Here is a 13,547-nt window from a genome sequence, read left to right as displayed (position 1 = left end):
CGTGATGTAAATAAACTGCATATTACATGTAGGTCCCATTTAAAAGTATTTTAGAACAATTGCCTAGGCACAAGAAGGCTACACAGTAACCATGGAACACAAATGTCTGGTATTAAATCAAGCAAAATAAAATGAGCCAGAATGCAAAGAACTTGTTTTTATTTTTTATGTTATTTTTTGTAAAAACGTTCTCAGTTTATTGAGGTAAAGTTATCTAAAATTGAGGTAACAATTTGCATAGTATTACTTCCAAAGATTTACATCAGAAAAAATAAAAAAAAGACAATATACTACAGAACACTGAATTTTTACAAATATCTTAAAAACAAAACAAAAAACACCCATTGCAACAGTGCTGTGCTCGACTATTTTGCCTATTTTAAATATGACTGTAGAAAAGTATAAACCAAAATGTTAAACTGGTTAATTCAGCTGAGCTAAATGTTTCCAATAGGGGTTTGCTAAACATTCAGATTTGGGCTTCCCTTTAAAATGTTTTGGTATTCCAAATTAGAAACCTATAAAATTGCAAAACATGGTCATATTTTCAATAGTATTCTGACATAGTGTTTTGAATTAATTATATAGCCTGTTCTCATTTTATCTAATTTTAGTTAAGGCTGCACCAAGGCTGAATGCAAGGTTGCAATACAGATTTCAGGTCAATATAGTGAAGAAAAAAAAAAAAAGATTAAAATCGCTTATCTATAATACATTTAAAATGGATAAGTGAAGACATTTTGATTCAGAGCTTTCATTCCGAAAATGGCTCTGTTTTGCAATTAACAAACTTTTTTGATGAGAATAAAAACAAAAAATAAATCCTGGAGGGTCAAAGACCAATCTGAATACCTGGCAAGCCCTGTGCATTCGTACACTGCAATCTCCTAAATAGATCAGTACACCACTTTCCCTGAAGGCATATCAAAGACAGCAAAACAAACGAGAATTCACATCTACAAATCTACATGTACATCAAGACACTTGCATTACTAAACTAACTACCTCTCAGAACTGTTTTTATGTTGCATTACCCAGAGCTTTGGTTACCAAAATTAAAAAAAAATTAATAAAGGGAATACCTTGTGATTCAAAAATGATTACACCTATGAAGCGTGTGATGCTAAAGCATTTATATCACAATATGAAAATATAGATATTTTGCATTGTGTATTCCTGTAGTACATTACAGCAAAACCAGTTTCGGCTTCATGGGAAAAGCTGCTCAAGTATACCACAGGTTTTAGAATAACCTTTTACTGCCCAGGATATGTTCCCATCCCCATTTAATGCCTATTTTCTTAATGTCAAATATATTGGACATTAAGCAACAAAGGGATCAAATTACTTAAAATATTTCAGACCTGTTCTGAGAAAACAGCCAAAGCATAGGGACAGAGTAACTACAGGAGTTATCCTGCCTGTAATAACTTTCACTTGTATGTGTTCAATGTATTAATTACACAGAAAACACCCAGGTAACTATGTAGGCGTTTGGCATGAGTCTGACTGCTGGCACATTATCATTTTTATAACACATTTTATAAAGGCAATTTGAAACCCAGGACTAGTTGCAGGACTTCCTTATATTTTGACTGGGTACTGAACAAGTCATGAAAGATTATTCATATTCGTGTGTCCCCCCACCTCCCCCCCAGTAGGGGAAATTCCTGTAATGAAAAAAAAAATCTTACCTGATTGTTAACTAATATTAACAAATATTCTGGGAACATTCTACAGGAAGTCCACAGTAACTGAGATTGTTCAGTTGAAAAGCAAGTATATAGATATGTATTCATTCTCAGAACAGTATTTTAAAATGAATACTTTCTGAAAGATCATAGCAAAACAGACTACAGAATTTCCTCATGGCAGTTCAACTTGTTTAAAATGCTTGAACAGTTGCTACATACATGCAGTTATTTTGATCAATTTAAATCAATTACAGCTGTATATACACTTATTCTTAACAAAATGCAGTTTACAAACATTGTATTACAAAACATTATAAACAAAATGTACATTAATTCACAAAAGGAGGAACCTTAAACTAGTATTGTATTCAATACTTTGTATCAATACTTCATATTCACAAAGAAAAGTCTAAACAGTGTACAAAGACTAAATGGGCCTGATTTTCCCTGTGTGCAAACTGCCCAGCTTATCCATTTCCTATGGAGTGGGCAGTTTGCCCACCGAGGAAAATACAGCCCAATGTCTTTGGATGTGCTGATGTTTTTAAGTGAAGGGTTACCCTTTTCAATGCCATGCTGGTGTTCAGCTGCTGGAGGATTACTCTAGTGAGGCATTGTTTAAAGAGATGGTCCTTTCTCCTGAGAAACACGCTGGGTATAAAAGAGTATGTAGGCCTGTGCCTTACACACTTCCTCCACAGTGCAGATGTTTAACTTGGAATCATTACAATGCACCCAGAACCCTGCGGGAAAAGCACAATTTAAAAAAAGGATTTTGAATCTCAGGTCGAATCAATTTATTGTAAAGCCATTAAACCTATAATTCAGGCTAAATTAAAAATAAATAAAAAGCATTTAATTCCCTAAATACATTGGTACAGGATATCCATGTCTATAAACCACTTTTTTTTTTTACCTCTAGTCTGTATCTCAATTTGTTTAATAGATTAAAATGCAGGCAAGCAGTCTGTTTGTTTTAATTCCAGGTATATACAATCCCTATTTACACAGGATTCATAAGGATATTCAAATATTCAAGGCACAGCCCTGAGACAGTTTGAGATACATTATGTGATGCATGCAAAAGTCTATAACTGTTAAGAGATAGAGTGGTATTTAAATAGAAAAAAGTAATTTCATTGAATACACGTTTACTTTATGATAATGTTTAGTGCTGTAATGGTTTTCTACTAAAAGCAAATTACAATTTGGCAGGGCAATGAAGCTATGAAAACAAAATAGCACCTGTTTTTTGCAGCGGAAATATATTTCTGCCTGCTTCATCTATATGCTTTTAAAAGAAGAAAAAACAACAAACAAATGATTGCCGTTCAAGCAGTAATAATTCTTGCCTACCTCCTTCTGTATTATAGCAATACGAAGTGTAGTGTCCTGAGCCAAATCCCTTTCCATGATGCATCACCACAGCAGACAAGTCATATACAAAACAGTCTGGCCTAAGGGTCCCTGTGGAATCCCTACAGCAGTAGGGCTCCATGTTCAGTATCTGATCAAAGCCGACATGGACTCCAATTTTCTCACGATGATTGCGACCTGACCACCTAAATGACATAGATTGTGAATAGGGTGAACTTTAAAGCACTCACTGAGACCACTACAAGTATTCATCACCACAACTAACACTGTACAAAGCTAAAATCAAAACAATGAATAAAGCAATTTTCTAATGATTTTCTCAAAGATGATTTCAAGTATTATTACAACGTCTTGGCTGACTACTGTAGAGGCCTGGCATAGTCACTCAGGAGATATCCTTGCAAGACACCTATTTTCATACTGGCACAGGACAAACCATGGGAAACACAGCAACACAGTAAAAATAAAAATGCATATATGGGCTTCAATATTTTGTTATTGCATCATTGTTTTCCCATATGGCATGTTTAATGTGAGAAACACAAAAAGCGACCATATACCACCACTAGATTTAAAACCTCTACTTAATCATCATTGCAAACATTTCAAATAACCAGAGACCTTAGCTGGTGTTACCTAAAACGTTTAAGGTGCAGCCTCAAGACCTGAGGCAGTTTGTGGACCACGAGCTGTTTCTGAGCTTCTGTCAGGATGACTGGTTTAGAAGAAAATCTCCTACGCTTACCTTAAAAACATGCGGGGAGAAAAAGGAAAGTTACTATGTCTTACCACATGATAACTGTAAACATGTCTTACTGTTAATGATTAACTCAGTGTCCTGTTCTTGACAATATATTGATGTGAATATAATTAAAAGGTGTAGTATTTTCTTCAGGTATACAATCTTCCTAAAGCCGGTCTATTAAACTATGTTTATTAAAAAAAAAAAAAAGAAAAAAAGAAAAATTGGATCTGCATGATAATGAGGGGAAAACAGACCCACATACTGTTAGTCAAAGTCCACATTATTTATCAGACAGTGCTGTGTGAGTAAAGATTTAGAACAATATGTAATCTGAAAGAAATAATGGCAGTAAAACAATCTGAACTGAAAGACGCATAAGGTTCTGTTGCTATTACACTACAGAACAAGTTTAATCGAAATATCTTGTAAATACCAAATTAAACTATGTGGAAACAAAAGCTTCACAAAGATTTAACTCAGGTTATTTAAAGTCTGTTTTGAGTAGATAAATACTACTTAAATTGTGTGCCTTCCTCCCTTTGTAACAGACACACACAAATGGGGATTTATTAGATGGTGGGAGTTGGAGGGGGGTATTAATACATTCCCTGTAAAATTATGAAAAATGTTTTTGTGTGCATATTATTTACATTATGTATTCATCATCAGAATATACATTAGCTACTGGGCTGGAGCAATAAATCTAGAACTGTTACTCTAGATTCACAAACCGGTAACTTTGAATCTGTGCCCAGTGGGCATATTTGATATTGCATACATACTGCCTTTACTCACTGTTGCACTGATCACATGCATATATCTTCCCTTCCAAGGCTTCTGTCTCTGTGAACTTTGCTAACATTTCTGTCAGCAGGCAGGGATACTGCGAGGCAGTTTCTTTTCCGTAGCAGTGGTACCTTTCAGGGAATTCCAGTGACAAGTCCCAGAATGGCTCTACGGTATTGGATTTATTGTCACAGGCAAGGCAGGTAACCTGTCAAAGGAGAACAGGTTACACTTAGTGCATTTCCTAAATGGTTGACATTCACTTTACCTCAGAATACCCTACAGAAGAGTTACCAGTATTATTTTAGTCTCTACTGTTTAATCCCGGATTGACAGATGAGTGGTTTCCTTTGATCGTTGTTACACAGACAACCTGTATTTTAATATACAAACAGCAACCAATATAAATACCAGCCCTCTTTTTTAATTTATTCTGTATTGCAGTAGTTCTGATATTAGTTGACCCATATAACTACATTTCCTTAAAAGCCACCCAATGTGCACCAGAACTGGTCAGAAACACTTGTTTTCTTTTTGTGAAACTATGTGGTGTATCATGCCATTTTTATCCCTACTGCATTGATCTGCTGCATAATGTTAGAATCTAATAACATAACTAGTGAAAAGACATCAGCACTTATTTCTATAAAACAATTTGGAGTGGCATATTTCCTTGAAAAAAACAACACACATTTCCATTTACTCTGGAGAAATAGTACCCTGTAAGGTAGCTTCAAAATCAATTACATTTTTGTGGATCAATAAGTAGTGACAACTATTGAACTGTTTATGTAAATAATTGCTTTGCGGTGTCAAAGCAGCAAATGCTTCTGTAAACCATCAATAAATCAAACTGACATGCAAACTGCTCTATAAAAGTACTTTCTTTTATGGCAGGAATCTGCTTTGTATTCACTTGTAAGTAAACATTGTGTAACTGGATCTGGAAACAAGCTCATATATACTGGCGTTGCAAACCAGAGTAACAGGAAATCCAGTTAGGCTTCATTTCTCATTACTTATCACATTCAAAGTCCCTTGTCCCTTCTATTATACATCTGCTGTTTTGTTAAACCCAGTTTCATGCTGTGTGGTTTGTACTGTTGGTACCAATAGAGCGGCAAAGACCAAGAAGCCCTTGAGTATATTGTAGATTGTTGCAATAAAAGTATTAGGCAATTCCTCAATAATAAAAAATAATATTGTAACTGAAACCCAGTTTCCCCTTAGGTAATCTTATGCACAGTATTAAAGTGTAAAATACAGTAGAAGCTCACCATTCTGACATAACAGCGTAAAGGCCAGAAATAAAAAATATATATATATTAATAATGTACTGTATTTTTTTCTGGCCTACAGGATTTGGGTTTAACTGTCTACTGATTACATGTCACAGACACCTGTTGATATAATTCAGCAGGTAGGTTTTATTTTTTTTGTAAACAATAAAACCAAAATAACGTCATCCTTTCCTGTCTGTGTTGGGTCACCAGCTTTGTTGTGCCTAAAAACCAGAGTAGAGGAGAGGCCTTGCTTGGACTGGTGCAGAACAATGGAGCTACAGTAAGGGGTTGTATATCACTGACAACTAATCAAAAAGGGCAAAACTGGTAGCCCTGAACCGGCAGACCGATGTTCCCACCCCTACCTTAAAATACTGCTTATTGCGAATCAGTATAATTAAACACTAGTGATATTGATTTGTCGAGAAGTTTGTTGCAATGTTACAAAAAAGTCTCAGTTTTTTAGTAGAACAAAAAATGTATAAATCAACCGGGGGTCCCCAGTGCCTCACCTAGTAAAATGCATAATAATTGGACATTTCAAATTGTGTAGAAAAACAAGGGTAAAATTGATCCCCCCAAAAATGGATACAAATAAATAAATTATCTACAAATATTTTCAATTTGGATCTACATTCACCCAAGAAAAAAAGTAACATACATAAAAAAATTTAAAAAATGAAGTCTTGGACTACAGGCGTATTATTATTGTTGTATTTGTATCACTACTTCACACAGTACACATTTAAATGTACCAGAAAGTACACAAATAGGGTTTATGAAAAATCTGTTATTTTACTGTTGACTGCTGTTTTGCTAACGTATTCATTTAAATCCTTAAATTTAGCACATTTAAGGTCTGCAGCACTAAAAATAATCCCATTGCAAAAATCGTATTAGGAAGATAATTTGGGAAAATACTGTGGCAAGCCCTTGGGTTATATTTCCCAAATGGGCACAGAGCCCTCACATAAAAATAAAAGCTTATAAATTGCAGATGTTTCCAGTACAACATAATAACCACAGAGAACAGACGTTTATTCAATCCTTTCTAAACTTTAATGAAAAAAATGTGTACAACACAAAAAAGGAAACTTTTCACATAGAAAGAGTATATACAACTGGTTGTAGTTGTAGCCTTAGTTTTTTGCTGCTGTCAAGTACTTTATTAAATTAATGCAATACTTTAGTAACCTTAAAAACAAAAATAATTTAGGCTACTGCTATGCTATGCTCTCCCGCACTCCCTTGTTAGCTAGGTACTGAATGTCTCCATGTTAATCTGTGGTTCAGCAGATTCAGGCTGGGTTTCGCTCAATTAAACTGCAGCATCCTGTAAGCTGAATGAATACCTCCCATAGGGGCTAAAACCAAGATAAAGCCCATAAAGAGGTGAGGGCTGGGATATACAAATCAGCTCCAATGGTTCTACTTCTCTAGCAAACAGGGGGTTACAAATGTATCTGTTTCAATGCAGGTTTTGGACCACCTACTCTCCTGTAATTTCTGCTTTATTTATTTCAATTATTTTTTCAAAGTGTGAGCTGGGGGGAGAGTGAAGAAGTGTTACAATGCACTTACATGAGGCAAATCGTTCTGCCCTGATAAGATTTGTTAGTGCAAGTTTAACATGTGTTCTCAGGGTTTGAATTTCAGCGCGGGATTGCTGGAATCACACATTTTCCAAGTTGCTCCCGCATGTCTGCAACTTTCAGTGCGGGAAAATCCCGCAGAGATATTTTAAGACTGCAAGCTACTGTATTTTTCACCCAATTTAGAATGCCTGAAACGCTACAACAATCTCTAAGGAAGTGGGTGTCAGTGACGAAAGCACTATGAGCCGCATTCTGAGTAGTTCTGGTTAAAATAAATAAATAAATAAAAGTAGGGCTGGATATTTTAAGTGTCCTGTGAGACTTTATTCTCTCGTACGTGATTCTCAGCCGCTATCTTTAAGGATTACAGAAACTCAGTACACTGCAGTAAGTAAACAGTTGTAAAAAAAAAATACTATATTAAGTACATCTAGGTGTTGTTTTGCAAGCAGTGACTTTCGCCTTAACTCTTAAAACTCAGCCTCATTCATTTTGGGTCGCCAGCGCACCGAAGGTTACACACATATTACTCAGGCACGTTAAAGCCACCTACCTGGTCATGGCTTGTTTAAAAGAACAATAATATCACTACTTTTTGGCCATCATCTTATCCATCTCCAGTATTCAACTCATAAAACAAAAAATATGCGCTTGTTGCCAAATATAACAGTAATGACAATCATTATTGAATACTGAAAAGGCCAATGTGATCAAATACAAAATTATAAGAATAATTTATTTGTAAGCAATAAGAAAAGGGTTTATCAATATGTGTATAGATTCCAAAGATTAATTTGATGTTGTCAGAGAAAAAAAGTTACCTGTACTGAGCTGTCAATAATTTTTATTTAAAAAAATGTTTATATTGTGATATATATATATATATATGTTTATGCACCAGGTATCGTTAAGAAATATTTCAATTTTAAGAACCTACCTGACTGAGAAGCTGCCCGTGAAATATGGTGTTGATTACATTCAGGACCTGTTTGATAAGCTTCCTCTGGGAGGCAGGCATGTGGGCAGGCTGTACAGTGCCCGTGGTCTCCAGTTCCCGCTGCACTTTATCCAAGAGCTCACAGAGGAACTCCTGAGCATCCTGTTGGGCATAGCCCCTAAAGGCTGGGATAAGCCTCCACACCGAGTGGAGCATGGCAAAGGGGGACACCAGGGCCCACTTCCCCGACCACATCACCTGGAAAAGAGTGTGCAGCTCGTGGCACAGGGAAATGTGTTTGGAGCTGGGCTCCTTGGGCTGGATAAGCTCCATGCTCCTCGTACGTGAGGCTCCTCCGCTCAGGCCTGCTGATAAGTTCCTCCTCTTTAAGATGGGGGATGAGGGTTTGTGAGCACTGCCATTGGCGGCGCTGGCGAGCAGCTCCAGGGCCTGGTTGAGGTCAAGCTGCAGGAAGCACTCACGGAAGATGTGTAGGTGGCTCAACACTTGCAGGATAGAGTTCATATAGCAGGTGTTGCCCAAATTGCGCAGGCCTGTCACCCCAGGGGTTACTGTGGGCCTCCGTTTGATGGGAGAGTCTCCAGACTTTAACTTGCCTGCTTTGAGCGAGGTGGATGTGGCTGTTTTTTTTTCCCCTGTGCATATCTTCCTTTGCTTATGAATTGCCGCTGCTACTTTTCTTCTTGCTGCTTGTTGCTGTGGTGGCAATGGTATCCTGCTAACTGTCTTGGGCAAAACTGCCCGCACCTTCGTTGTGGGGGTGCTTGTTTGGTTCTGCTCCTGCAGGCGGTAGCTTTTCCTCAGAGGGGTGCTTTCCAGTTCCTCCTTCAGCCGACGCTTCAGCTCCTGCCTCCTCTCCCGGGTCTTTGTCCTCCTTATCTCTGCCTCTTCCCTCAGCCTCTCCTCCTCTGTCCGCTGCTTGCCTCCTGCCGTCAGCTCGAACCAAGAACGGAAGACACGCCCCATTAGGGAGCGTCGCCGGTGCCAGAGCGCTGTGAACATGCGGTCCTCATCCCACAGCAGCTCCTGCACACTGCCTGCAGAGATGTCTTCGCTGGCCATGGAGCGCAGAGTTCGGCCACTGCGAGTGGTGCACTCATAGTTCTGGCTCTTGATGGCACTTAGCGTGCTGCGTAGCAACTTGAGGTCCCCTGTGGCATTGTCATTCAGCACATAGTCATCGCACAAGTAGCAGAAAACGTACAGCTCATTCACCTCTAGAGCCACGGGGTGCTTCTTTTCCTGAAAGTGCTTGATCGCGTGTTCCTCAATGTAGCGTCCGCAGGCCACGTGCGAGCAGCTGAGGCAGGCCCACACCGACTCTGTGGTGTTACAGTCCACACAGTGCCACTTCTGCGGGTTCAGAATCGAGTGGTCCTGGGCAAGTCGTAGCCGTCCAACATGTTTACATTTATCCATATCTGTTTCAGATCTCTGCTCTCAATAAGGCGAGTTGCAGCTCACCCTGATGCATCGTAACCTAAATGAGAGAAAATACATATTATTTTTTCACTTTTTCCTTTCTATTTATTCTGTATGCATGCCTCTTTCTCCAGTCCGTTTTATAAATTAATTTAAGCTTTAATTTTTACAAAAACAATTGTGTTTCACATAGGGGCACCACTATGATTTATAGCAGGAATTCACTACTTCACAGTAATATGTCCAATTTATGTGGCTGTATTTCCAGAAGAGTTTTTATACTGTAACATGCTTACAGTTGTGTTTCTATTATTATTATTTGTTTATTTAGCAGACGCCTTTATCCAAGGCGACTTACAGAGACTAGGGTGTGTGAACTATGCATCAGCTGCAGAGTCACTTACAACTACGTCTCACCCGAAAGACGGAGCACAAGGAGGTTAAGTGACTTGCTTAGGGTCACACAATGAGTCAGTGGCTGAGGTGGGATTTGAACCGGGGACCTCCTGGTTACAAGCCCTTTTCTTTAACCACTGGACCACACGGCCTCCTAGTTAAGTTTCTAGTTAATGTGTACTATAGTTACACACATGGGCAGATTTTTTTGTTCTTAAATTCATAAACAATTTTCAGAGTGAGAATCAGTGACTTCATCTGATAATATTTTGCTCTTAGCAATTTAACCTTCAAAAGAACACCTGGGGTGTTTGCACACCCCATACATTATTTGTTGTAATTATTATCGTCCACAAGGTTTTGATGCAAGCCTAGAAGTAGTTGCTCTGTGCATTGAATGATTCAGGGATAGGGATAGGGTTATCTTCGGTTCAGATAACGAAGACGTGGAGTTCGGCGGTTTCAGATCAGATGATACAGACTCCGCAGTCTGATTGATTACGCTTTCCTGTTATGCTACAATCCACATTTTGGATTTTTTTTTTAAGACACTGCAAGTTGTTGTAACTCAGGCACCATTATTGAACATTTTGCTATAGTGCCACTTTGGATGTTAATTTATTATTTTGTGTTGTGTTTTCCCACTGGACACTGCAATTTCTTACTTGCAGAAATGATGTCAAGCCCGTTATTTTAGTGGACCGGAAATTTCACGTGTTTATAGATTTTTTAAATGTAGCAACTTTTATTTGAAAGTTTTTCACCTACAAATGTGGTTTTTCATCATGTAGTTTTGCACTGGACACCGCATGCAGCTTTAAAGTTTAATGTTTGTTTTGTGAAAAGATTTCAAATGACAAAACAGTGGAGTTTTATTAAAATTCAAATAATGAAATTAGAATATTAGATTTCCTTTTCAAGATGTATATGTACAGAGGGAAATCTAACAATATAGTCATGTGACAGTTCTGATCTTGACTGCCATACAGGAGCTGTAAAAGCACATCAGTTGAGTGTGAGCTATAACAGAGTGAGTACAGTTTTATCATTTTTTTTACTGCTAAGTGAATAAGTATGGTGTTAAATACCAAGCAATGTTTTTTTTTTTTTGGTTGAAACATATACTGAAACAAAATCATACAAAATGTGCAATTTTATTTAAAGAAAAATATCCTATTGAGGAATATTGGGAGCCACCATCAAAGTCCCCATTCATAAGTAAGTGCAGAAATGGAGGGAGACTGGTTCTGTCCAAAACCTAAAAAAGGCAAGCACGAAAACCGTGTTAACTGAGAAAAAAGTGGAAGAAATTCAACAAAGACTATTGCATAGTCCACATGTCACTGAGCCAGTTCTCTGCACAATGTAATGTGCCTCTTACATCATGTTATCAAGCCACAAAACAGCTTAACTTAACTAAAGGCTTACAAAGTCAGGGTCATTCAGGGTCTTCTAAGTTTCTAATTTCATTTTGCTAATTTATTATTGGGTAAATTTTTAAATAAAACACCCTGTATGTTAACCGCACTTCTTGATTCTTTACCGTGACTGTGTGCTGTGCTCAACCTTTGAATTTTAAGCATGCCTAATTGTAAACATAATCCATCTACCCAATGTAAAAAATACTCCCGCTGCAATAATGCCTGTAATCTCACCCCTGCCTGAATCAACATCCCTCCCACCACCACACTTTACGCCACCTGGGCATTGACTCGGCAGAATTTGGTAAATAAATGATACACATTTTCAGCTGGGTTGAACAGACCACCTTGTTTTGCACAATGAAGCTAATCATTGAAGCCTAAAGCTTTGTTAACAATTGTGGGGGATCATGGATTTGTCTCAAGGGGCTGTACGAAAAAGAATGAACGAATGGCTTTTGTTTGTTGATGCTGCTGCCACACACAAATTCTATGACAAAAAAGCAGTGATGAATGGCTTCAGAGCATGGACAACAGAAGCATGAAGCCTAAAGTCTCAACTGAACTTTGGATCTAACCCAAGGAACTGTTTCTTTAAAACATGTTTCCTTCTAAAGCATTTTTATAGTGTAATCTTCATCTCATTACAGTATATGTGCAGACATTTTGCCAGTGCAGTGAAAAGCATGATTTCAGACTGCATTTCCAAAGTGAAAAGAAGGAAAAAGGTGCTAAAAAGTTAATATAATAAAATTACAGCAACAAACTGTTTTTCACGAAGTCACTGATTTTTTAAAACTTTGTTCATTATGAATTAAACGTGTTTGTGTGCCAGTTGTGGCTCACAGAAAGGTTTGTTACTGTACAAAGTAGCCTATTTATTATTATTTTTCAAGTAATAAATACAAACATTCTAATTAGGAACTACTTCCACCCACCACATGTAGAGTTAAATACTGCATAAAATAAAAACAGCGTTTAATTAAACATATTAGCACAGAGGTGACAGGCTTACCTTAACACAGTGCATTAATCAGACCAGACACTACAACTGCGTACTGAGAACAAGATGCCCTAACTCAACAGAACTCCCAAAACACTTAACTGCATACAGAGAAAAGGAAATGCTACAGCTTATCATTTAATGTTTAAAAGTTGTATAAATAGCGAACAAATTTAATTCCCCAGTAATTTAATCAACCATAATTTGTATATAATACCCATAATACTTAGACAAAGCTGCACGCTGTTTTAACTAGACACAACGCAATAGTAAACAACTGATATTACTCAAGTTAAAACTGGACTTCTGTACTGCCGCAATGGACACATGAACTGACCCCGTGAGCTATAACTTCCCACTGGCTTCTTTACAGTGTTTATTACTTTTTGCTAAAGCGATCAGGTCAGGAGGATACCAGGATATGAAAACCCACAGAGCGAAGTTTTGCTCCTTTACAAGATCAGTATATTTATGAGTTATACGCTATATTTACTCTACAGACACTGCATAATAATATCGAACGGCAACAATAACACAACAATCCTCCGGTTTCTCTACCAGTCTGGAGATGCTGTGGTGGAGATTATAAACCCCACTGACTCGCAGCGTGTCTCCTCACAAGGGTTAAAGCTAAATGAACGTTTTGTCACACTATAGAGAACCCTTGATTGGTTACACGGGTTTAAGTCGTTCAGTGTGGTACTCTGTTTATTTGTTTTATGTGTTCTGTATTTTAATGAATATACAACGCTAACGTACCTACAATACGGCACTCACTTCGTCGCCATCTTGTCTGCTCACATTGACTGTCGCGTGGAGCACTCAGCGTTCTCCCATGACGTCACGCGAGATGTCTGTTCGTCATTG

At 37.7% G+C, this 13,547-nt stretch overlaps 1 protein-coding gene across 3 annotated transcripts; it reads right to left on the bottom strand.

Moving 5' to 3' along the window:
• Nucleotides 1-13,547, bottom strand: LOC117419503 (ubiquitin carboxyl-terminal hydrolase 44-like). Of its 3 annotated transcripts, none has more exons than XM_034926209.2 (6): nt 13,440-13,547; nt 8,418-9,918; nt 4,612-4,810; nt 3,708-3,816; nt 3,051-3,256; nt 1-2,437 (listed from the first exon to the last, which is right to left on the bottom strand). In XM_034926209.2, exons 2-6 carry the CDS (start codon nt 9,855-9,857, stop codon nt 2,313-2,315), a joined length of 2,079 nt encoding a protein of 692 aa, XP_034782100.1. In that variant the 5' UTR covers nt 9,858-9,918; nt 13,440-13,547; the 3' UTR covers nt 1-2,312. The 3 variants fall into 3 exon arrangements, with proteins under 3 accessions (XP_034782100.1, XP_058841994.1, XP_058841995.1); XM_058986011.1 differs by having other exon boundaries at nt 13,458-13,544; XM_058986012.1 differs by lacking the exon at nt 13,440-13,547 and adding an exon at nt 12,693-13,215.

The sequence above is a fragment of the Acipenser ruthenus genome, chromosome 14 (genome assembly GCF_902713425.1).
Source record: "Acipenser ruthenus chromosome 14, fAciRut3.2 maternal haplotype, whole genome shotgun sequence".
In the NCBI taxonomy this organism is placed as follows: Eukaryota; Metazoa; Chordata; class Actinopteri; order Acipenseriformes; family Acipenseridae; genus Acipenser; species Acipenser ruthenus.
Note: the sequence above shows the minus strand (reverse complement) of the source record. Positions and strands in the feature narration are given on the sequence as shown.

Coding starts and splice junctions, on each gene's coding strand:
- LOC117419503 (XM_034926209.2), bottom strand. CDS start 9,857: ATGGATAAATGTAAACATGTTGGACGGCTACGACTTGCCCAGGACCAC. Junction 3,257..3,707: donor CTGCACCTTAAACGTTTTAG/GTAACACCAGCT, acceptor TATGTCATTTAG/GTGGTCAGGTCGCAATCATC. Junction 2,438..3,050: donor TTGCTATAATACAGAAGGAG/GTAGGCAAGAAT, acceptor CTTTTCCCGCAG/GGTTCTGGGTGCATTGTAAT.